General features: G+C 36.1%; 1 protein-coding gene across 3 annotated transcripts in view; it reads right to left on the bottom strand.

The window, feature by feature from the left end:
• Window positions 1–10,504: 10,504 nt before the first annotated feature.
• LOC149782956 (ADP-ribosylation factor-like protein 2-binding protein) overlaps window positions 10,505–23,063 on the bottom strand; it is a 43,503-nt gene continuing 30,944 nt past the window's right edge. For 2 of the 3 annotated variants that reach the window (XM_089934512.1, XM_089934513.1), the window contains exon 7: window positions 10,505–20,303. In XM_089934512.1, coding sequence (XP_089790638.1) covers window positions 20,181–20,303 — 123 coding nt within the window. In that variant the 3' untranslated portion in view covers window positions 10,505–20,180. The remainder of the gene's footprint in view (window positions 20,304–23,063) is intronic. The other variant, XR_016414481.1, reaches the window with a different exon arrangement.

A 23,063-nucleotide genomic window follows, 5' to 3' on the forward strand; every position in this document is an offset into this window, starting at 1 on the left:
TGACGTTACACTTAGTTAAGGAACTAGTAGAAATCTGCAACCTTGTCGCAAATGGCACGTACAAGGCACGCCGCACGTATATAAGACTACCGCAGAGGATGGAGGACAAAGCATCGTGAGGGAAAAAAATCATTTTAAATACAAAAACTACACCATAATAATAATGTGGATAATAAAAGTACTTTTGATTTTTTTAAAAAATGGCTTTCGTTGATAAAACAATTGATTGGACATCTCAACTTCTCGAACAACAGAAAATATATTTGCCACGACATAATATTATTTATTTAATTCTAATCCATCGGAAACCTACAAAGAAAATGCCAGCGTTGTAACATTTTATTTTCGAAACATCTGCCATGAACACAGAGAAAGGCAAGCTCCTCGTGTTCAGCCGGATGGGATGGATCTAGCAGCCGTGTCGGTAGAAGAGACCAAGCTGTGGTGATACACTAAATATATTTATGGCAAATGGGGCAGATATGGAAGACATATAGGGTATGACTACAGTGAGAAAGGGATATACATAATGCACCCTTAGGGAGAAAACTAAATACTAGAGGTACCGTAGAAATAAAGGGAAAACAACAGACCAGGTGATACACCCACCGGACAACGAAAGAGAGATATCTGTACAAGATGTGGAAATCGTATCACCGGAATTTCTATAGAAATCACATTGAAAGCGACAGCACAGAGATTCATGTAGAAATTCAACGTGGAAATTAAGGAATCCAAAATGGCAACTTGTAAAGTATACACATTTGTGTAGATGGGGCAAGGATCATATAGATGCATTCGTACAAAACGAGCATTTCAAGTGACTTAAAATATTCTTCAGTATCTATGGTTTCCAGGTGAAAACCTGGTACACAGCATGCAATCCTAACTATAAATGTCGCAAATGCGTCCAAAACAGGACACGATCCAAGCCACTGCAGTCTACAGAAAACTATCACAATCAAACAAACATAACTCGTCAAAAGAGGAAAATATTCCGGGAGTCAACATCATAGTGACAATAGAGAGAAAAACGCAAATGCACCATATTGAACTTAATTTGTTTTACAAAAACAAGAAAGCCCCCAAAAGAAATAACACAAATGGAGAAGAAAGTACAACCATTGATGGAAAAGAACTGCTATGGACCGCAAACACTACCCAGCACGAAGAAAAAAACAACATAAAAGGAAGGAAGGCTGACCAGGCAAGCGAAAAATCGCTGCTACACACAAATAAAAAACAACAATAAACTATATATTAAAAAAAAACACAAAAAAAAACAAAACAAATGTAAACCGACAAATAAAAACAACAAAGATTTTACTCTGGTTATATAATAACCATTCATCACACACACACACATTTGTGTTGATATGGATGGATGATGGGACAGGGCAGATATACCGAATTTCAATTATTTTTGAAGAAATCTTTCAGGCTCAAAAGCTATATTTGGATGGATACAAAATAAGTCTGACTTGACAATACGACGAAATCATCAGCTGATAGATCATTTTATTATGTATGTATGTATGTATGTATACATTGAACCTGAAAGATTTCTTCACAAAATAATCGAAATTCGGCATATCTGCGTTGTACATCTTCCGACAAAACTTTACTACACATAAATCTGTAAGGATAATTTTTAAGTACCGTAATTTGCCTTTCTCTAGATGTAATTTAAAAAAAGAATATAAAACAATTTAAACGGATAAACTTTTAAATTTGTATCGACAACATTAGGTACACACTTTTGGGGCTTTAAAAAAAAAAAACCGGGCCTTCACTCCGAGGTAATAGTTTTGCATTCGAGTCAGAAGCGTAGCTGGGGGGGGGGGGGGGCAGGGGGGTACATATGTCCCCGGGCGCCAAGGTACAGGGGCGCCAAAATGAGGCTTACAACGTTACATTATAATAAGTAAACAAGGGTGATAGTCAAAAATGTGATTAAACGGGGAGGGGGCTGGGGCGCCAATTTTATAGTTCGTCCCCGGGCGCAAAATATCATAGCTACGCCTCTGATTCGAGTCCGGTAGTAGTCATACAGAGCAGATACCCAAAACATCTGACATGTATTGAACGCCTAAATAAAAATGATCCACGTTAACATAAGAATTCCTGAATTATTCTGTAAAATAAACTATGACCAAGGGTGACTTTATTTATTCGTGAGGCGTTTTTCCTCCGTTATTTTTTTTTTCTTCCCGCCAAATAAGGTTTGTAATTTACTAGGTTTGGATGATAATCCTTCTTCTTACAAGACAGAATATCGGCGCCGTGTAATGTATGACTTTGCCGAATATGGGTAATCTTACATTGTAAAATCACTGGGCATCTTGTACCGGGCCGTCCTACCGCTCACTGGGTACAGGATCGAGCCACTGGTAACCAAGAATAGCAACATGTACTGGTGCTGATTTATCTTACATTTCACAGGAGATCCCGGCGTTTTGTCTGGAGAAGGATGTCAATTTCGAACTTTTCCTTGGCATAGCTTATGCGCTTCAGTGCCTTTATATGGATGATGGCTCACCCACAGATGGAGAGGGTAGTCCTACAGGGACTGTGGCCTTGGTAGGACTCTCTACAACCTAGAAATGCTTGATGTTTATCGAGCACTATAGTCGCGTATCAGTTTTATAACACGCAGATACATTACTGATGTCACGGACAACACATCGGTCTTGGCGTTCCTCAGCTGCCAAAAGAAGTGCTCATGTCCTTTCTCTGTATTTATGAAGTCTGGAGCCTCCTTCGATGGACATTGAGGTCACATTCCAGGGAAGATGAATATTCTAGCAGGCAGATGATCCAGGCAAGGAAAGGAAGTCCTCATATATTGGTCTCTGCACCAATCTGTAGACGAGAGTCTTTCTCAGCCGTGGGGGAAGCCACTGGTAGATTGGTTTGCAACGAGAGTCAACAACACAAATGAACTGATGTCTCCCGAATCCCAGATCAGAATGCATGTGCGGTGCACACCTTGAATTTCAAGTGGGATCGATTGCTGTGTCAGTTCAACAATACACAGATCCTCCACGCCAGGTTCATATTAGACGATCTATAATGAGTTACGCTCAGGTGGCCTAATGGTTAGAGCGTTCGCTCGGATGCGAGAGGTCGCGGGTTCGAACCATGACCGAGTCATACTAACGACTTATAAAACTTACAAATAACTGCCTTACAATGCGCTCAGCATTAATAGGTTAGTGTTAGGACTGATCAGCCTGGTGTCAGGATAATGTGACTGGGTAGGACATCATGCCACATGTCTGCGGCATTATGCCCCAGTGCTAGATATCACGATAAACTATCACACTGCAGACATCGTAGCGATAAGTCTGAATTTTTTTAAAAGTTACGTTAAAAATCCAAAAGACACACACATCTTGAGTCATTTTTCAAGCAAGACTTCAGACTGCATAGCTTAGCCAGGAGGCATTCAACCTCCAAGGTTTATGATGCCAAGTGGAGAGTCTCCTACAAATGGTGCAGTCCGCAGGGCGTTTATTCGATCTGTCCCTCTGCGAGGCAGTTCCGGATATTGTTCTCTTTCTCGTCGAAGAAAATTATTGTTTAATTTCCAAGATTAAGGGAAATAGAGCAACCCTAACACACTTGTTTAATTTTAAGTCGAAAAGACCAGTTTGTCGCTCATTAATGCCTGGGTGGAACCTTTCTTTTGTTCCTTTTTTCCTTACATAAACTTCCTACAAAATTCTTTCTTCCGTTTTTAGCAACATCTAGACGGAATTAAATACGCGCACTAAGAGGCTTGCCTTTTGGTCAAGAACCATCTACATTCGGTAACTCCTGAGCCATTTCAAATCCCTAGTCTCAGTCGTATATGTGGTAGGGGTGATCAAGATAGACTTCTGTCCGTTCTGAACTTGTCGTTTCTATTTGGCTAATCAAAACAGAACAGAAAAGTTCAGAAATGTCTCTTTGCTGCTCTCAGAGATGTATCTGATAAATTTGAGATCCGCCATTCTGTGTGTGTGTGTGTGTGATTTGGATTTTTAACGTAGCTTTAAAAACAATTCAGTCAAATCGCTACGATGTCTGAAATGTGGCAGTTTATAGTGAAGTCTAGCACGGGGGCATCATGCCGCAGACATGTAGCATGATGTCCCACCCAGTCACATTATCCTGACACCTGGCCAACCAGACATAACACTAACCTCAATGCTGAGCGCCAATTCTTTTGTACGACTCGGCCGGGGATCGAACCCACGGTGTATTCAAGGCAGATAATGTTGACTATCAAGAGAGGTTATTAATCTCACACTCAGCAAGATTAATCTTAGACAAAAATCCAAGTCCATTAGGTTTGCGTTGTTGCTGCATCTTTAGCCTTTATTAATCATTAATTTTTGGATGATATCATGAAAGTAACTTTTTGGCATTCTAATCAAACCCTCCCCACCTTAACTTGATGTTACACCAAGGCGACAGCATTTATGTATTAGGACCAATTGTGCCAGGCCAACAAAATGTCATCAAGCCATCTTCCAGTCTGAAGTAGCATTCTACTGCAAACGGGGGGGGGGGGGGGGGGGGGGTCGAGTGATCTAAAGCGCTCACCGTTACGGATCACTGCCATCCCACCTCTGCGTGGGTTCGAGACTCGCGTTTGGCCAATGTGGATATGTGAAAAAGTTTGCCAGTAGCTTCTCGTGGGTCGGTGGTTCTTTCTGGTGTTTTCCCGGGTTCTTCCTTCACCATTAATACTGGCCGCCATGTAAAGCCTATCTTGTGCTAAAATATGGCGTTAAACCCTATAACAAAATGGAAACAGAAGGAACATTGTGTCTAAAAACTGTTATCCTCCAATTTTCGCTAAGTCAGCAATGTAATAATAGCTGGTAATGCGGTTGCTGGGGTAAAACTAAATTTATTCAGGCATGTAATACTTGCCTGCAATTATTACTGGATTTCTTTGATGTCCTCTGGTCCTGGGCCAAGTAAAAGAGGGATGAAATTCTGAATGGACACAGTTACTTGGGCATTGGACTGGGACTGTGTTATTTTCTTTCTAGACTTTCAATTTCTAAGGAGAGGATTTTCACCTAGAATTCGGGAGTAGCACCAGGAATAAAAGAACAATTTAAAATTAGCAGATAAGTATTACATAATTTAAATAGTTGTATCCCATAAAACTACATTGAATGTAGCTGTTGATTGTACTATATTTATAAGGCAGATTTATTCTGCACCAGTTCAGATTTTGAACAAGCAAAATTGCTTCAGAACATCTGAAATCCTATATTTTTTCCATGTCCCTGTTCTTACAGATAAATTTTCCTACACATACATTTGCATGGAGTTTTAAGTATCTTAATTTGCATTTATCAAGACTAAATTTGAAGAAAATTTGACCTGCTAAATGTTTTAAATTGCATTTAATAAATTTGGTAAAATTTTTGGCTTTATAGAAATGGCCATTCACTCACAATGCAAAATTTCACATTTAATACAGTGCCAGACATACTGAGCTTGGTACCAATATCATTTGGTAAATGCTAAATAAAAATGATTCACACCAACATTAGGCATAGACACCCCTGGGTTAATCTTTAAATAGCATAATCCCATATAGGTCAAATGCTAGGATTAACTTTTTCTCAAGAAATGTAATTATGCAAAATTTAAAACAAAAACTAGAGTGGAACTAAAAATCCACTCAGTCAGGTTTTAATCTGAAGATACATCACAAATTTTGTTCAACTCATAAAAAAATTTAGGTGAAATTATAATACAGAAACCAAAGTCAGAAGGATAAGCAAGCAGGGGCCATAACTCCTCAAAACCAGACTAAACCCAGATAAGGCACAGGTAAATCCATGAGAGAATGTTCATACCCAGTTGTTAAATGGAACATCTCATACAAATACGAACTTAATTATCATGGGCCATAACTCTATCCAAAATGGAGTTGACAGGACAAATGAGTACTTAAATGAGTGGTCTAAAATGTTCTTCTTTACAGATCTCTGACACCTCACCTCTGTCATTGTGGGATTGAGCCCTGGGCTCAGCCATGGAACATCGGTATGTGAAAAAGCTTGCCAGTAGTTTCTCTTGGGTCCTTGTTCCTTTCCAGGGTTTTCATGGGTTCTTCCTATATATGGCCACCATGTATTGCCTGTTACATGATGAAAAATGACATCAAGCCCACAACAACAACCGGAGCTATGATGGTTACAAGGATTAAAAGCAGTCATGTAATGACATTGCAAAAAAGGCACTAACTCCTTCAAAATGGAATCTGAATAGATGAAACACTTCAAAAGCACACATATTTGTACTAGGCAATTCATTTACCAAATGGCATTCAGTTTTGTGTAAGGGTTGCACAGCTGTGCTGAATACAAGTAACATCTCATATGAAGATATTAAGTTAGCTATCAAAGGATATAACCCTGTCTAAAGTGGAATTGACAAAACCAATTCTATGAAAGGCTCATTTAAGTTAATGAGACAATGTACACAGTACTCATTTTCAACAGAACAGTTCCTTAGCTATTCTTGTTACAAGGATCTGCTTTAGTGGAGATGTAATATTAATGGAAAAAAAGAGTACCAAAAACAGGACATTATATGTCTGCCCTGTTTAATAGTCCTCTATATCCAGAACTGACATTTCATGCAGAAGCCTAGTTTATTCCTTTTAATCAGAGTGACTTTGACCTCTGACCTTTTCAACCCCAAAATGGAAAGAAGGCTTCCCTACCCCAAATGCAAGCCATGCAGAGTTTGGTTTGTGATGCAAAAAAGTAATGTTATTGTGCTGAAACCATTTCGCTCCTTTCTGTCTTGGTGACCTTGACTTTCAAACATTTGACTCCATAGTCAATGGGCTCCTTCCTTTCCCCCAATGCAAGCCCGCCCACCCCCTTCCCCATTGTAGTTGAAGTCTGCAATGTAGAATTACTGTTATTGTGCAGAAGCCATTTTTATTCTTTCTGTCACAGGGACTCTGGCTTTTGGACTTGAAAATTAATAGGGTCATTCCTTACCTAACAATGATAATAATAATACAGAACTTAGTACAGCACCTAAACTTTAGAAGTTCCAAGTGCTTTACAATACCAGATAATACATAAACATGATCATAAAAACAAACACCATAAAAAAACATTATTAAGTCTTCAAGTCTGTTCTTGAAGTCAAAATAGGTCAGTTTTAAGAACACTCTTGAATGAGATCACAGTGTCCTTGTGTCTAAGATCAATGGGCAGTTTTGCTCCATGTAGCTGGACCCTGGTACACAAATGAACATTGACCATATGACTTAATTTTAACAGTGGGAAACAATGAGAATATGAGTGTCAGAGGAGGAGAGTCAATTTCTACATGGGGTGTACACATGGGTGATGTCAGATAGGTATATTGGACTAGAGCCAGTCAATACAACATAGCATAGTGAACAGATCTGTGTTGATTCTGGATCAAGCGGTTGGCCATTGGAGGTTACAGAGCAGGGGGGAGGTTTGCTCAGTTCTTCATCCTCTAAGGATAATCCGAGCAGCTGTGTCTTAAACTTTTTATAGTTTATGTAAAAGATACTGAGACGAACCAGATAGAAGTGAATTACTATAGCCCAGTCTTGAAAGAGCTAAGGAACATACAAGTGTTTTTTAGTGTCTGAAAGAAAACAGTGAATGCAGCCTTGCATATGTTCCTTATATGTTGGTGTAACGAGTACTGTCAAGAGTGATACCTAGGATCATAACAGTTTTTTCTAAGATTTTTTACATTAACTGGAGGTTAGAAACAGGCAGTAGTTCTTTAAATCATTATGGTCAAGCACTGGTTTCTTCAACAGAGGCTTTACAATGGCAGTATAGTATGAAATCCATCTACAAAGGCTTTACAATGGTAGTATAGTACAATCCATCTACAAAGGCTTTACAATGGCAGTATAATACAATCCATCTACAAAGTTTGATAACTGCAGATGAAGAACTTGGAGTTATTGTGAATAAAATATTTTTCTTCTTTCAGTCACAGTGACCTTGACCTATGACCTGGAAATTAATACTGTCCTTCCTTTCCTGAAGTGCAAGCTATCTACAAAGCTTGGTAGATGCTGGAGAACTCAAATTATTGTACAGAAACCACTTTTCATCTTTCAGTGTCAGTGATTTTGACCTATTCTCTTTTGACCCCAAAAAATGAACTTTAGGTGCCCTCTATTAGGTTTGGTAACTGTAGATGGCTGACAACTTGTGTTATGGTGTTAAAATAAGTTACAAACAATGAGGTGTATGGATCACATCATAACATAACTTCCTCAGCCCTCTCAAAGCTGGACCTAAAAAGGTGAATGTTAAAAAAGGTACATCTAAATTAAATATGCAGTTCACCAACTAAATGGCATCCAATTATGTATATGGGTTATAGAATTATGCTGGTTACTAGCAACATCCCAGGGTAAGATATGAAATTAATTCATGGACCAGAACTCATTTCAAAATAGAGCTAATGAGACAATTCACACCAAGGAATGTCTAGAGCTAAGAAGCAATGTACACACCAAATTGCATCAGATTACACTGAATAATTCCTGATCTCATTATGTTAGGAAAATATGCAGCATTGGAGATGTGATATTGATGGAAAAGGGGCAATAACTCTGTGAAACCTGGACCTGAAGGACTGAACTGTCATAAGGCATAATCTACAGGTAACAGCCAGTTCACCCACCAATTATGCACAGCTACATTGATTACAATAAGTATAAATGGATGAACAGACGTAAAAAGTGATTAATATGGGGCTATCGATGGGGATATGCTTTGATCTGTCAGTCTCATTTTTTGCCTGTGTACAAGCAAGGATGCCAAATATTAAAAAGCACTATTTCAATGGCCAATAGGTCAATCTTTTATATCAATCAATTACTATCTCCCTTAGGACATGTAGAAAATGGATGTTTACACATGTGTGTGTGTGTGTCTTTTGGATTTTTAACGTAGCTTTAACAATTTTTCAGTCATATCGCTAAGATGTCTGCAGTGTGGCAGTTTATAGTTATGTCTAGCACTGGGGCATCATGCCGCAGACATGTAGCATGATGTCCCACCCAGTCACATTATCCTGACACCAGGCCGACCAGTCCTAACTCTAACTCTTAATGCTGAGCGCCAAGCGAGGCAGCTGTTAGTACCATTTAAGTCTTTGGTATGACTTGGCCAGGGATCGAACCCACAACCTCCCACATCCGAAGCGGACGCTCTAACCACTAGGCCACCAGAGCAGTTGGATGTATATACATACCATGTCTACTATTCTCATCCTGGCAAAATTAAGCTGAAGTTCTTTTTTCTTAAATACAAAATAAATTTGATAATTGCATAAGAAATATGACCTCAGTTAGGCAAATGCTTAAGTCAACAATGTCCTGTCAATGGCCTTCTGGACATATGTTTACAGTACTGTATACACACAGTCCATTGCAAATATTTTATATCCCATTAGAGCTAGAAAGAAAATTATTTTTTCATAGATTTGTAGAATTCTATTCTAAAATTTAAATTTAAAAGGAGTATAACACCAATGGGGATGTGTGTGTGTGTGTGTGTGTGTAAATATTTATATGCAGAATGGAAATGTACTAAGACATGCAAAATATACCTTAAATTTAGATTCCATTTCATTGTTTCCCTTTACCCTCATTTGCACTTCAGAGACCCCAATTTTTATATATTTTACCCCCCATTTTTATACCAAAGTTTGTTTTTTACTCAGTCTGCCCCCCTGTTTTGATACCAAGGAGATTTTTTACTCTGTCTTGCACCCAAAGGGGATACACTGCATTTACTTGGCATCATGTAGCCAATAATTGAAAACTAACCAAGTAATCAACTTTTAAATTGGATACAGCTGAATTTTGCCAAAATTTCACTTTCCAACCAAAATAATTAAAAATTCTAAAGAATGCTTCTTGCATGCTGCACTGTAGCACAATCCAAAAAACTTGCACCCTAGTGTTCACATGAGCAAGGAATGTATAGTACCGTGACCTTAAATTGATCAATGAGGTAATTAATATTCCGTGGACCAATAAACCCCCATCAAAATTTCAGGACTGCAAAAAATAACAGTGTCCAAAGTAAGTTAATGTAATAACTGGAGTGTGAAAAGTAGATCACTGTGACCTACATCTGGCTGTAGTGGACAGTACCCTGCAAGATGAATATACCCATCAAGTTGCATGACTGAACATAAATGGTGTCAGACAAATTCATGACAACAACCATGCCATCAGAAAAGTGATCACATGTCTGGCCTATTCTTTAAGGCAAGACAAAAATATTGGCATGAGATTTAGGTATTAAAAAGACTGATCTGACATTTGAAATGATCAATACAATCATAACATTGTTCTGTTTGCAAGAAAATCTATTTGTTCTTCTGTGTGGTATAAGGAATTTACATACTGTCACTAACAGATAATTATCACATGATACAAAAGAAACCCAACAATCTGGTGTAAACATATAGTAACTTTATTTAAAATTATAAGCAAAATAATAAGTGCTGTATACAAGATAATGAAAACAATGGTGAAATAAAACATACTGACCATTGGTCAAGACTGATACATTTTTCTTTCACTGCAGTTAAAAACATGGTGATATATTCACAAGCAAACATCATCAAGACTTTTATTTTATAAATACACAGAAACTGTATACAGTGGAAATGATTCTTGTAGTGTCTGTATACAGTGCAAATTCTTCTCTTGGTGTCTGTATAAGTTCATACAAGTGATCAAAGTGAGAAAACAACACCAGCAGCTGCAAAGAAGACCTATAATATTCATGAAATGTAACTTTATGAAAACTTTTTGTAGGAATTACAAGGACAACAGCTACACAAGAGTACTGTAGCTTAGCTTATGTTGTTGTGGACTTAATGCCATCTTTCTGCACATGATAGGCTAAACATGGTGGCCAGTATAACAGACAGGGGAAGAACCTAGAAAACCCCCAGGAAGAACTACTGACCCACAATAACCTACTGGCAAGGTTTCTCACATACATATGCCTAGCTCTCGACTCAAACTCAGGTAGACAGGTAAGATGACAGGAGGGCTTTAGACCACTTGGCTACCCAGGCCCCAGCTAAACACATGGCTTAATGGATGACCAAATCAAAGATAGTCTTTTTTACTTTATTTTGCGAGGCAAGCGAATGTAAGATTCTCTTAAATAAAATGCATTTGGAAAAATATTAAGGTTGGAACCATTAATTTTAAACTTAAATATTTAAAGAGGTGTTCTAAATTTATCAAATTTGTGTTATGCAGTACTATACACAGTGACAAATTAGGGAAGTCCTATATGCTATTCATAATGTTTCATGTAGTGTGCGATTTTAACTTGGCACAAGAAAATCTTATTTTTAAAAAAATTAAGTTTCACCTAAGAATACTTACGACATATGTGTATAAGATGAAAACAAAAGACACCATCTGCATTTTAATCTGTGAAGCTGTGTTCAATATAGAGTAAACTTCTGTAACAGATGTGCAAAAAAAAAAACGTACTTGGCACCCTATAAAAATCATGTTGCACCAGAGCAGAACACATAAATTTCAAGTGATACATTACTTAAATGGTTTGCTACTTGATATTTATTTCTGAACTTTGCTACCAATCTTATTAAAATCACATTTACAATGGTCCTTCATAAAGATCTGACAGTGACCGCTTATAGGGAATGTTCTGGTGACATGTTATTATCATTATTTTATCAGCCAATCAGATGAAGTCTTATACGTTATAATTTTGGGAGACTGAGCAGTATGGCTGAAATGACTGAAGAGCATCAATGTGTGCCAAAGGATTTGATTCACTTTCAAATCTCTGAAAGCTGCATTTCCATTGGCTAATTCAAAGGTCACCAGAATATGACCCTTAAGTAGTTGCTGTCAAATCTTCACACTGGACTGAAGAGATCTGATTTTAAAAAGATTGCCTTTGTTACTTATTTGTTTCTGAATAGTATGGTTATTGGAAGTTAAAGGATCTACATGGGTGCTTATAAAAATGCTATGCAACTGAACTGTGGCAGTAAGACATGAGCAGGCTACTCAGGTTTTTCTGGCTCACAGAAACTGCCAGTGGACCTATGCTACACCAGCACTAATCTCACCATCATTTGGATAACTTTGGGCCTTTTTAATTTTGAATCTCATTCAATTATCATATATGAAAACAAATTAGGCACAATGATTTCCACTTCAGTGCTTTGTACAATGCTTTCATGAAAAAAGTGCATGTAGCAAAGTTAGAAGCAAAAGCTTACCTCAAGTCTAGATTGTTTTCAAGATGGTGGTATCAAATTCAAAGCAATGGTTTGTGAAAATGATGTCATCTATCAAAGACACTGAAGTATATGCTGTTTATTTAGGCTCTTTTTTCTGTCGACACAGCTCTTATTTCTTCAAACACTTTGAACAATTGTTGTGATTAGTTGTGACATATAGCCACTACCTTAAGGCCCACAGTATTTCACATGTTCATTACGTTGGATGTAGGATGGCAAGATTGATACATGCAGGATCACTAATTAAAAACTAAGGGAAGGAATACAAGAATCAATGCTATTTTTGGTCCAAAGTCATCAAAATCTGCCTGAAGATGATGATACTCAAACCTGAACAGACTCCTGACACATGAAACAGATTTGAAAAGGCACATGATGCTGATGATGAAACAGATCTGAACAGACACCCAATACTCATCATTAAACAGATCTGAACTGGCACCTGATGCTGATGATGAAATAGATTTGAACAGACACCTGACACTGATCATGAAACAGATCTGAGCAGACACCCAATATTAATCATTGAACAGATCTGAACAGACACCCAGTACTAATCATTAAACAGATTTGAACAGACACCTGACACTGATGATGAAACAGATCTGAACAGATGCCCGATACTAATCATTAAACAGATCTGAACAGACACCCAATACTAATCATTAAACAGATCTAAGCAGACACCTGACACTGATGATGAAACAGATCTGAACAGACACCCAATACTAATCATTAAACAGATCTGAACAGACACCTGACACTGATGATGAAACAGATTTGGACACCTGACATTGATGATGAAACAGTTCCTGACACTGATCATGAGCCTGTTTGTACTGAATCTGCTGAACATTAATCAAAATTTTAAAAGGAGCAATTTCAATGTGAATATATTCATACAAATTCATTATGGTAACTTTGTAATACTTATAATAGTGACAATTGTGACAAATTTAATTGTATGTCATTATCTGAAAGAAATTACTTATTTTAGAACAAAAATTCTCTATCATTAGACTCCTTTTAATAAGTTCTTTATGTTTTTGAATTACAAAATAATCTGAGGTATATTTATTATCTAATCTTCATTTATTTACAAGCTGATTCATGGTGGTCCAAGTTGAGACTCTTTATGGACCAGTCAGTCATAATTTTTGAACGAACCCTGGTGATGATACAACATCGTCCTTAATTTCATTTTGGTCAGGGTACTCATTTATTGTCAAGAAAATCGGTATTAATAAGTCAGTTTCATTCTGGTCAGGGTACTCATTTATTGTCAAGAAAATTGGTATTAATAAGTCAATTTCATTTTGGTCAGGGTACTCATTTATTGTCAAGAAAATCGGTATTAATAAGTCAATTTCATTTTGGTCAGGGTACTCATTTATTGTCAAGAAAATCGGTATTAATAATTCAATTTCATTTCAAAGGAGGTGTTTCAGATAAATTTACGATACAAGTAATGAATCCAAAATATTCTCATGCATCTGTGAGATTTAACAAAGAAAAGACAATCATATATAGCCGTATGTAAATTATTCAGAACTTGATGTAAATATTAAACTTGGACGGAATATTCATTTTAAACCGCATCTCATACATGTACATATAAGAAAAATTATAGGAAATTATTTCAGCAACATCTGCACTGAGAAACATACATCTAAATAATAAGTAAAATTCTCATGAAAATAGCTACACAGGTTATGATTCTTCTTACAACAATAGTAAACTTAACAAAATATTCAAAGTGCTCTTGACGCAACCTTTGCTTGAGATTTTGTTTGTTCATGTTTTTAATATTTCAGGAAAGAAGTCTTTATGACAAAAGAAACAATCACTTGAGTGATGCCACATATTCAAACAATAGAGCTAAATTGTACAAACATGCACACACACATGTGCACACATCAAATGGCAGCCATATATTTGTGAAATTTAATATCAAAATATTCAATGGTGATTTTAAAAAGCAGAAGATACCCAAAAGTTAGTCATTTTCAGTATCTGGATTTTGCTGTTGCCTTAGTATTGTTTTTGTATCATCTTTCTGTGCTTAAATGGTTCAATTGGAACATCTTCAGCTTTACGTCAAGTTTAGCAAGTAACCTTAGATGTAATCCACCACCAATCAGAACTATATTTTGACCTAATTTTGTTCATGTGGCAAAATAAGGCAGCAGAAGGAAACAAAGTCACAAGCAGAACACTGTTGGCTTTTTCAGCCTTTTTTGTTGCAACATATGTTGTGGACACTGCCGGAGGTGAGTCACCAAACCCATCAAATTTGTTTATTCCTATAACTATATTCAAGGTTCTTGACTTGATGCAAATGGCTGAGTGATGACTGATTGTAACTGGTTTCCTCTTTAGGACCATAGAGGCTATTTCTGCCACACAAAAATATACCACAGATGTAAATCACTGCAGTAATTTACAGAAAAATCATACATTTTGTCCACTGGAAATTTCTTTGTAAATAAGCAACTGCAATTTATTGGGACCACCTTGGCTATTTCTACAATTGGCTTGACCAAGCCACATTTGAATTAAACCTAATCTGCAACATTTTTATGGATTTTCCAGCAAAGAAACAATCGTTAAACTAGTTCTAGTGACCTTTCAATTTTACTTCATCATTTACTTTGAACAAATCAAAGATAAGTTAATATGATGATATCTGAGACTTCTCATTAATTATATCCTAATGAAGAGTAATTAGCAGATAATCTGCTCTCAGGTAGACCTTATATACAAATTAAAACACATGTTAACTTAAAAAAATTGGTTTGGAAAAACTCATTCTTCTTTAATTCAATGACATACAAGCCAATTCAGCACTAACTGGTTGCTGCAAACAGATGGCATTCTCTCATGACACTACCCTGATAACATAAACAATTTAATAATTCTCAAAATCAGCTGTGAAGGCAAGTGTTATGTGGATATGTAATGCATGTCATGAAAACTAGGTTTAAAATGAATTAATCAAAGGACAGGAAAATAGACTTAAACAAATGTTTATTGAGTTCTGAAGCTGACAATATTAGTGAAATTTAGTGACAGGCTGATGTTCCGTTGCTAACAATTGCTGATGTAATCCAAGGTGATCAAATTTTCAGATGGCATTTTCATTACAAATAACAAATTTGTCAACTGAAAATTTCCAGTTTTCTCCTGTTATCAGTAATTCTAAGACATATTTATGTGGAAAGTCACTGTGGACTGCTACATACTGATGATATACGGTACCCAATTTCTTAAGAACTTCACAAAAGCACAATTTACTATTAATAAAAAATCTGATGAATGCAGTCGGAAACAAAATTCTGAAAGTGAGGATTTTTAGAACTTTTTAAAAAAATTAGAAGATGATGGATGTGCAAATAATCTTAAATGACACACACAAAATAAAAATAACAATTTCAGATGCATTCACCAAATACAAGACAAACTATGACCTTTTTGTTCATACTTTAATTAATAATGGTAATATTATATATTCAGTATTCCTACCATCTGGCTTGCAATGTTCTCTGACCCTCTATTTTTCCTGGCTTTGAAAAATATTTAGAGGGTCACAATGATCCTTTGGAAAATATTCTAGTGAAAGCCCTGTGGGGTTACAACAAATATCTAATTGCTGGAATGATAACAAAGATCCAAAGAAACAATCAAGATAAATAAAAGCATGAAAGAAATAACCCTCCTCCTTCCATTCCATCAAGACAGCCCTCAAGTAGGTCACATCATGCAAAAAATACTGTCAACCAATCAACTATATGAACCGCTTCAAATCAGCATTCCAAAGACCTCAAAAACCTCTCATTCTTGTCAAAGCTAAGATCAAGTCACTCTAAAATCAAGCATTAATTAGTTGGGAAATCAAACGCTTATGTAGACAAAAGTTTCAAGATGTGCCAACACAAGCAGTGTTAGCAAATTCATTTGGGTAAAAACTGCAGATTGACTTCAAACCAGTATGTATTATATATTCATATAATCAGGCAGTGCTCTGTGTATGTTCTATGCAATGCAGCATCGGGACTGTGAATGATGTTATGGTGAAGTCGCTTTCTGCTTACAAAGGCAAAACAGAGAATTCTAACTGTTCTGGGTACAAACATTAGGCACACAATATACTACATCAAAGTTTCAACTGAAAATAGCAACTGATGTAGAATACAGAATATACTTAACAATTTTAAACATAGATTCATTGCCACAACATTTCTGCAATGAAAATAATACCCATGTACATGTATTTCCATTCAATGGCTGGTATCAAAATCTCCAAAATAATTTACTTGTGCAGCAATGCAAGTACTAAACAGTTTTGTTCATCAAGAATAAACTCTTGCTCAACTAACTATTACTGTAGTACAAATGTTGATGATGTTAACAACCTAAATTTGATGATGTGAAAGGTTTTCAGGAATTTATTCTGCCAATCCATCTACACCAGTTATACATACATGTAATTACAAACAGACACTAGTCTCTTTCTCTCTGGTCAGCATTTATTAGTAATGAGAAAACACTTATATCAGCTTTATCAGAACAAAAAGAAAACAAGCCTCTGGTAGAAAGTATGGATTTTCAAGCAGTTTGCAACATTTTCAAGAGAACCTCCTTTTCATTAAAGAGAAGTGCTGGCCAGCCCTGAATCAGCTCTCAACCAGTGAGTGAGTGGACGATTCAACTACTGGAAAATTTCACTGACCATTTCAATCTGGGCAGGTAACTTTTCAAGTCCTCAAAGGCGTGACAAAAGTGCTGTTATCTTATCATAGTACTAGTAAATGTTACTGAAAATGTCTACAGTGAGTAATTTAAAACATTATTATTTCATTGTTATTATGGGACATTACAGCATGAAAATATCAAACAGCAAATACCCCTTGTGAAGAAACATACTGATGGCCTTTTTGAGTTTTTTAAGCAGGTTTGACCATAGATCACTTATGGTTGTTCCATGACACATAAAACTTGAATAAAATTTTCATTAAAAAAAAATACTTTTTACCAAAAGAATTCATGCTAGGCTACCCTGCAGTTATGTGATGGATGGTAAACTATTGCTACCGACTTGAAAGTCATGTGTGCTGCAACACATAAAAACATTTGAAAATTGTACAAGTAAACTTCTCCTGAATCAAAAGTGCATAATTTTGCGCATGTAGACAAGCATGAAATGGACCATTAAACAGAACCTGTACAGCATGTAGACAAGTATGAAATGGACCATTAAAGAGAACCTGTACAGCATGTAGACAAAGTATGAAATGGACCATTAAACAGAACCTGTACAGCATGTAGACAAGTATGAAATGGACCATTAAAGAGAACCTGTACAGCATGTAGACAAGTATGAAATGGACCATTAAACAGAACCTGTACAACATGTAGACAAGTATGAAATGGACCATTAAAGGGAACCTGTACAGCATGTAGACAAAGTATGAAATGGACCATTAAACAGAACCTGTACAGCATGTAGACAAGTATGAAATGGACCATTAAATAGAACAACCTGTACAGCATGTAGACAAGTATGAAATGGACCATTAAATAGGACAACCTGTACAGCATGTAGACTAGTTAAAAATGGACCATTAAATAGGACAACCTGTACAGCGACAGTATAGCTTACCTATGCCATCAAACAGAATTTTATTAATTAAAAAACAAATTTTGCAAGTTCTTTTCACCCGATTTGGATGTATATTCTTTTATAACTATATACAACCATCACAAACTATTAGATTGCAAAATGATACTTTTATTCAAGCTAGCTGCTCATTAAGGTCAAATTTATTAAGATTTTCATTAACCGTGCATATTCATTATAAAACAGTAAACAGTTAAATTCTTTTATCATTTATTTTTTAGCCAGTTTTTAATTCTGTAGTGGAATATTAAAAAATGCCAAACTGCAAGTCAATTAAAGAAAAATAAAATGAATAAATATTGTTGCCTGAAAGCGTGTTTATTTTAAAGTACTAAAATGACTTTCATGTATCCAATAAGGTGAAACCCAAAAGAACAAAGTCCTCTTTTCTTTTAACGTTTTTACCTACTCCACAAATTAGTGAGATCATTAATTACCCTACCTCTGAGAAATGTCTTGCATTTTCATTGGTCAGAGTATGGGATGTGAAGACCAATTAGCAGCAGGAGGAAATATCCAGTCAATGAAGTGCATCATGAATGACATCATTTTGCAGTGATGTTTCTCTTTTTTAGCCTTGCCTCGAAATGAGAAACACCTAATCAGAGCATTGAGAATACTGAAGGCTTGAAAGGATGAAGTGATACTAAGCTACATATGATCAAGTGGAAAAACACAACACCAGATATACTGCTTTTCATGGTCCTTTTACTACCGCAACATACACTCTTTTAAATAATCTTGGTAACATTTTTTAAATTTTCTTTTCTTACATGTCACAAGAGAATTGATATTACCATTCTGAACCATTTTGGGAAATTACTGACTTTCTTTTAAAGCGTGATCTATTAGTGTGTCATATTTTACAATCAGTGCAAGAGCATCCAAGGAAGGTAACTACTATCAGGTGTAAAACATTACCTACAACTGAGGGAGCCATGGTAGCTCAGTTGGTAAGGCATTGGGTTAGGTTTGGTACCCGCCCATGCCAGTCAGTTGCCTCAATGTGTCCTTGGACAAGTCACTTAATATTTTCTTGGCATGATATAACCAACAGTGTTAAGAGTGCAGATTAAATCAACCAAACCCACATCTAAGTTGCCTCCCTTAAGGTATAACACTAATCTGCATTATGTTACAATTACTAGTAATACAAAACTATATTTGGCATAAATTAATGGACATTATGCCATATTCATAGAGGAAATGGAATCCTTCCAAGCCAAAACATAATATGAATAGGGATGTTTTAAGCTGATGATGGGGTAAATTCATTACATTGTATGTTAATGACCCAGTGTGGAATAATATCACGTCACTCACAAATATGTAATGTCCCAGTGTGGAATAATATCACGTCACTCACAAATATGTAATTCATAGTATCTTACACTTATGATAAAACAAATCTTTTATAATTAGAACAATCTGGCCAAGACTTCACTAAATAAGTTAATTCTGGTCTGGAATCAAGTTCTTTTGGTGATATCCAGGCCTGACTGGTTGAATTTAAGTCCAACCTGGAACTGAACAGTCAATGTGTAGTCTTAAATTTAGGACAAGTTGTTGAAATTGGGCAGAAACAGAGTAGATTTATCTCACATATTGTGTGACCTACAAAAGTACTAAATTTCCAAAAGACCAGTAATCTTGATTCTGAAAGAATTTAATTTTAATGAGAATTTACTAAAGATGTTAACAACTCTAAATATGACAGAATTATGTTATGCAATTAAAATGTAAAACTATACACAAGTGTTTCTGAACAAATGAATGTTCTGTATTTAACACAGCAGTAAACCTGAATGAATGAAGCTCTTTTCCTCTTCTGTTATTCAAATTCTCACACTGGAGCATAAATAGAAGGACTGATAATTCTAAAGGACTGCCATATTTGTTTAGGAACCTCAGAGAGGCTGATGTTTGTGTACAATTTGTTTTCACATCTTGGCAAGTCCATACCTGAAGCGCCCAGTGCAGAAACTTAAAAGGGATAGAACAAATAGTCTTTCTTAACTTCAGAAGTTTGGCATAATTCCATGCAGAGAGCTGATGTATTCCAGATATCCAATGAATATCACTAGTGTCTGCCAACATGACTATAGGAAATGAATTTGAATATTGGCATTCATCTATCTCAAACAAACACACAAACATATCAGTGTTTGCCAAGAGAACGTCCAGTCAGAGAGAGTGATGAACCATCTAGTGATAAATCACAGCCTCCAAATCGTGTGACTGTAATGCCTGAACTTAAATCTATTGTTCTGCCTTCCTTCTCCTGCAAAAAGAAGAAATATAATCACAGGTCAAACAGGCCACTGAAACAATCTGATTCTCTTAATGATTTAGCAGGCCTTGACAAACCATGTATCTGTGGCCTCGACCTAACAGAAACTTGCACCTGGACTATCACATGCTGAATTCAAGCTTCCCTGTAGGCTACTTGTGATGTTAAGACTTTGTTCCCTTTTTATTAAAATGTAACAATAAATACTTTTCACAATGGTGGTTTATTATTAATGACTTGCCATAAGAAAAAGAGGAAAGTTTAATAACTAACAATTTCATATTCAATTCATTTTTATGGGAAGACAAGTAATTTTTAAATTTACTGTACCCTGAATTAAGGAATACAATTTTCCCAAAAATATATTTATGCACAAATGCAGTAGAATCTCAATGGCTCGAAACATGATCAGCAGTAAACTATGGTTTATTGCAATTTATTATGTAGACCTGACAGAAAATTTATAATGTTATTCTGTACCCATTTAATCTTACATGGTTGATCTGGTGTTCAACGAAAAAGTCCCTCAAGAAAGTGTTCTCTTAAAAAGCATGTGACAGTCTTCCACTCCAACAAAGCATACCAATATTCTTATTGAAAATATCCCTATATCTGAGCTGAATACAAACTGTCAGAATTCTAGGAAAAATTATCCTCTACATATCTAAGGACATTCAACAAATAATGGTGTAGGAGGGTCAGAGAGCAACTTCAATGAAAATATTATACCTGGTATTTTTATTCTTCTAATATATAATAAATGCATGGGGTCAAAAATTATTTTTAATTTATGCCCGGTCATGATTTTGTGACTTCTGCTTATGGTGCAGTTGAATCTGAACCAACCTGATATAAAAAGAAATAAAAAATAATGAAAAAAAAGTATGTAATTTTACATAAAAACGAAATCCAAATCTATTTGTAGCAGCTCAATTATTTCTACAACCGGTCTGACTCTAGAATTGACATATAAGTTATGAATGAAAAAAGTTGCATGCATTTGTAGCTGTTGCAGTTTGCATGGCAGCTATTGGATCTATAGGATTTAGTCTGTGTCATGACCAGTTACTGGATTGCTGCCCACTATGATGCACAAGTGCAGATGAACTCTCATAACCAGAATGGCGGACTGTAACAAGTGTGAATAATTGTAAACCAACCACAGGCACTAATTTGAATCAGTAAAAAGCAGAAAACTAATGATAACACCCTCATCTATTCTCAATTAACACAAGGTAACTAACTCCTACATTTCTAAATCTTACCCCATTGATGATTCCATGGTAATTTTCTTATACTGTCTAGCCATTTAGCTACTCATAACTCATAAAGAGGTCATTCCAAAAAGTTACCCCATATGCAATAAAGTACCTTCCCAATTTTTTTAATTTTAATTTTTTCCATTGCTTCATGTCTTAGAGGACAATACTTGGTCCTCCTTGGAGTTAATGTGACTACTGGGGCTTTAAGTATATCAAAAATGAGTGCCCCAAAAGAAAAACATTGCAAATTCAAATTAAAATCAAGGGGTATTTTCAGGAGCATTTGGAAAATAAAATCTATTACATTTTTCAACTAATCTGTTTTTTTCTACAATACTGTACACTTATTGTTAGAGGTAATGACCCTTATGATGAGGGTCATGGTAGCTCAGTGGTCGATGTGTTCACAACTGTTATGAAATACCTGACATGATGCGTCAGATATGCCTCAGACTATAATCAGGCTGACATATTTGGTACACCGTAGTTTTTTATTTCTTAAAATGTACTCTTCTGTAATGTGAGTGCAGAAATGAAGATGCTTGAGTCATCTGCATAGGTAATAGGTATAATTGCTACTACAGGTAAGGGTCATTTTACGCCCAGCTGTCAGAATATACTACAGGCAAGGGTCATTTTATACCCAGGTGTCAGCAGATACTACAGGTAAGGGTCATTTTATGCCCACCTGTCAGCATATACTACAGATAAGGGTCAATTTATACCCAGGTGTCAGCAGACACTACAGCTAAGGGTCATTTTATGCCCAGCTGTCAGCAGATACTACAGGCAAGGTTAATTTTATGCCCAGCTGTCAGCAGATACTACAGGTAAGGGTAATTTTATGCCCAGCTGTCAGAACATCACTGTCATTGTGGCAGATACTACAAGTAAGGGTCATTTTATGCCCAGCTGTCAGCAGATACTACTGGCAAGGGTCATTTTATGCCCAGCTGTCAGAACATTAGTCATTGTGGCAGATACTACAGGTAAGGGTCATTTTATGCCCAGCTGTCAGCAGATACTACTGGCAAGGGTCATTTTACGCCCAGCTGTCAGAACATTAGTCATTGTGGCAGATACTACAGGTAAGGGTCATTTTATGCCCAGCTGTCAGAACATCAGCCATTGTGGCAGATACTACAGGTAAGGGTCATTTTATGCCCAGCTGTCAGAACATCAGCCATTGTGGCAGATGTCTTTCTCCTAGTCTGAACCAACAAGTTGAGCGAGTTATGTTTCATATTATTATATTTGAAATGAGAGGACTCGTGTTCCATTTCATATAATGAAGCAATGTCATATGTAAGTTTGCACTGATGTTTTATTATCAGCAATTATTACTGTATTTTAAGCATAATTCACAGAGTATGTATGGTTTGAGTAACATGGTTATGGTGATAGTTATAGTTTTATTAGTCATAATTATGGATGTGCGCACCTATGCAATGCACCTGAATATAGTTTCTTGTAATGTTAACTAAGAATT

The sequence above is a fragment of the Sinohyriopsis cumingii genome, chromosome 15 (assembly GCF_028554795.1).
Source record: "Sinohyriopsis cumingii isolate HCF-2022 chromosome 15, ASM2855479v2, whole genome shotgun sequence".
Taxonomy (NCBI): domain Eukaryota; kingdom Metazoa; phylum Mollusca; class Bivalvia; order Unionida; family Unionidae; genus Sinohyriopsis; species Sinohyriopsis cumingii.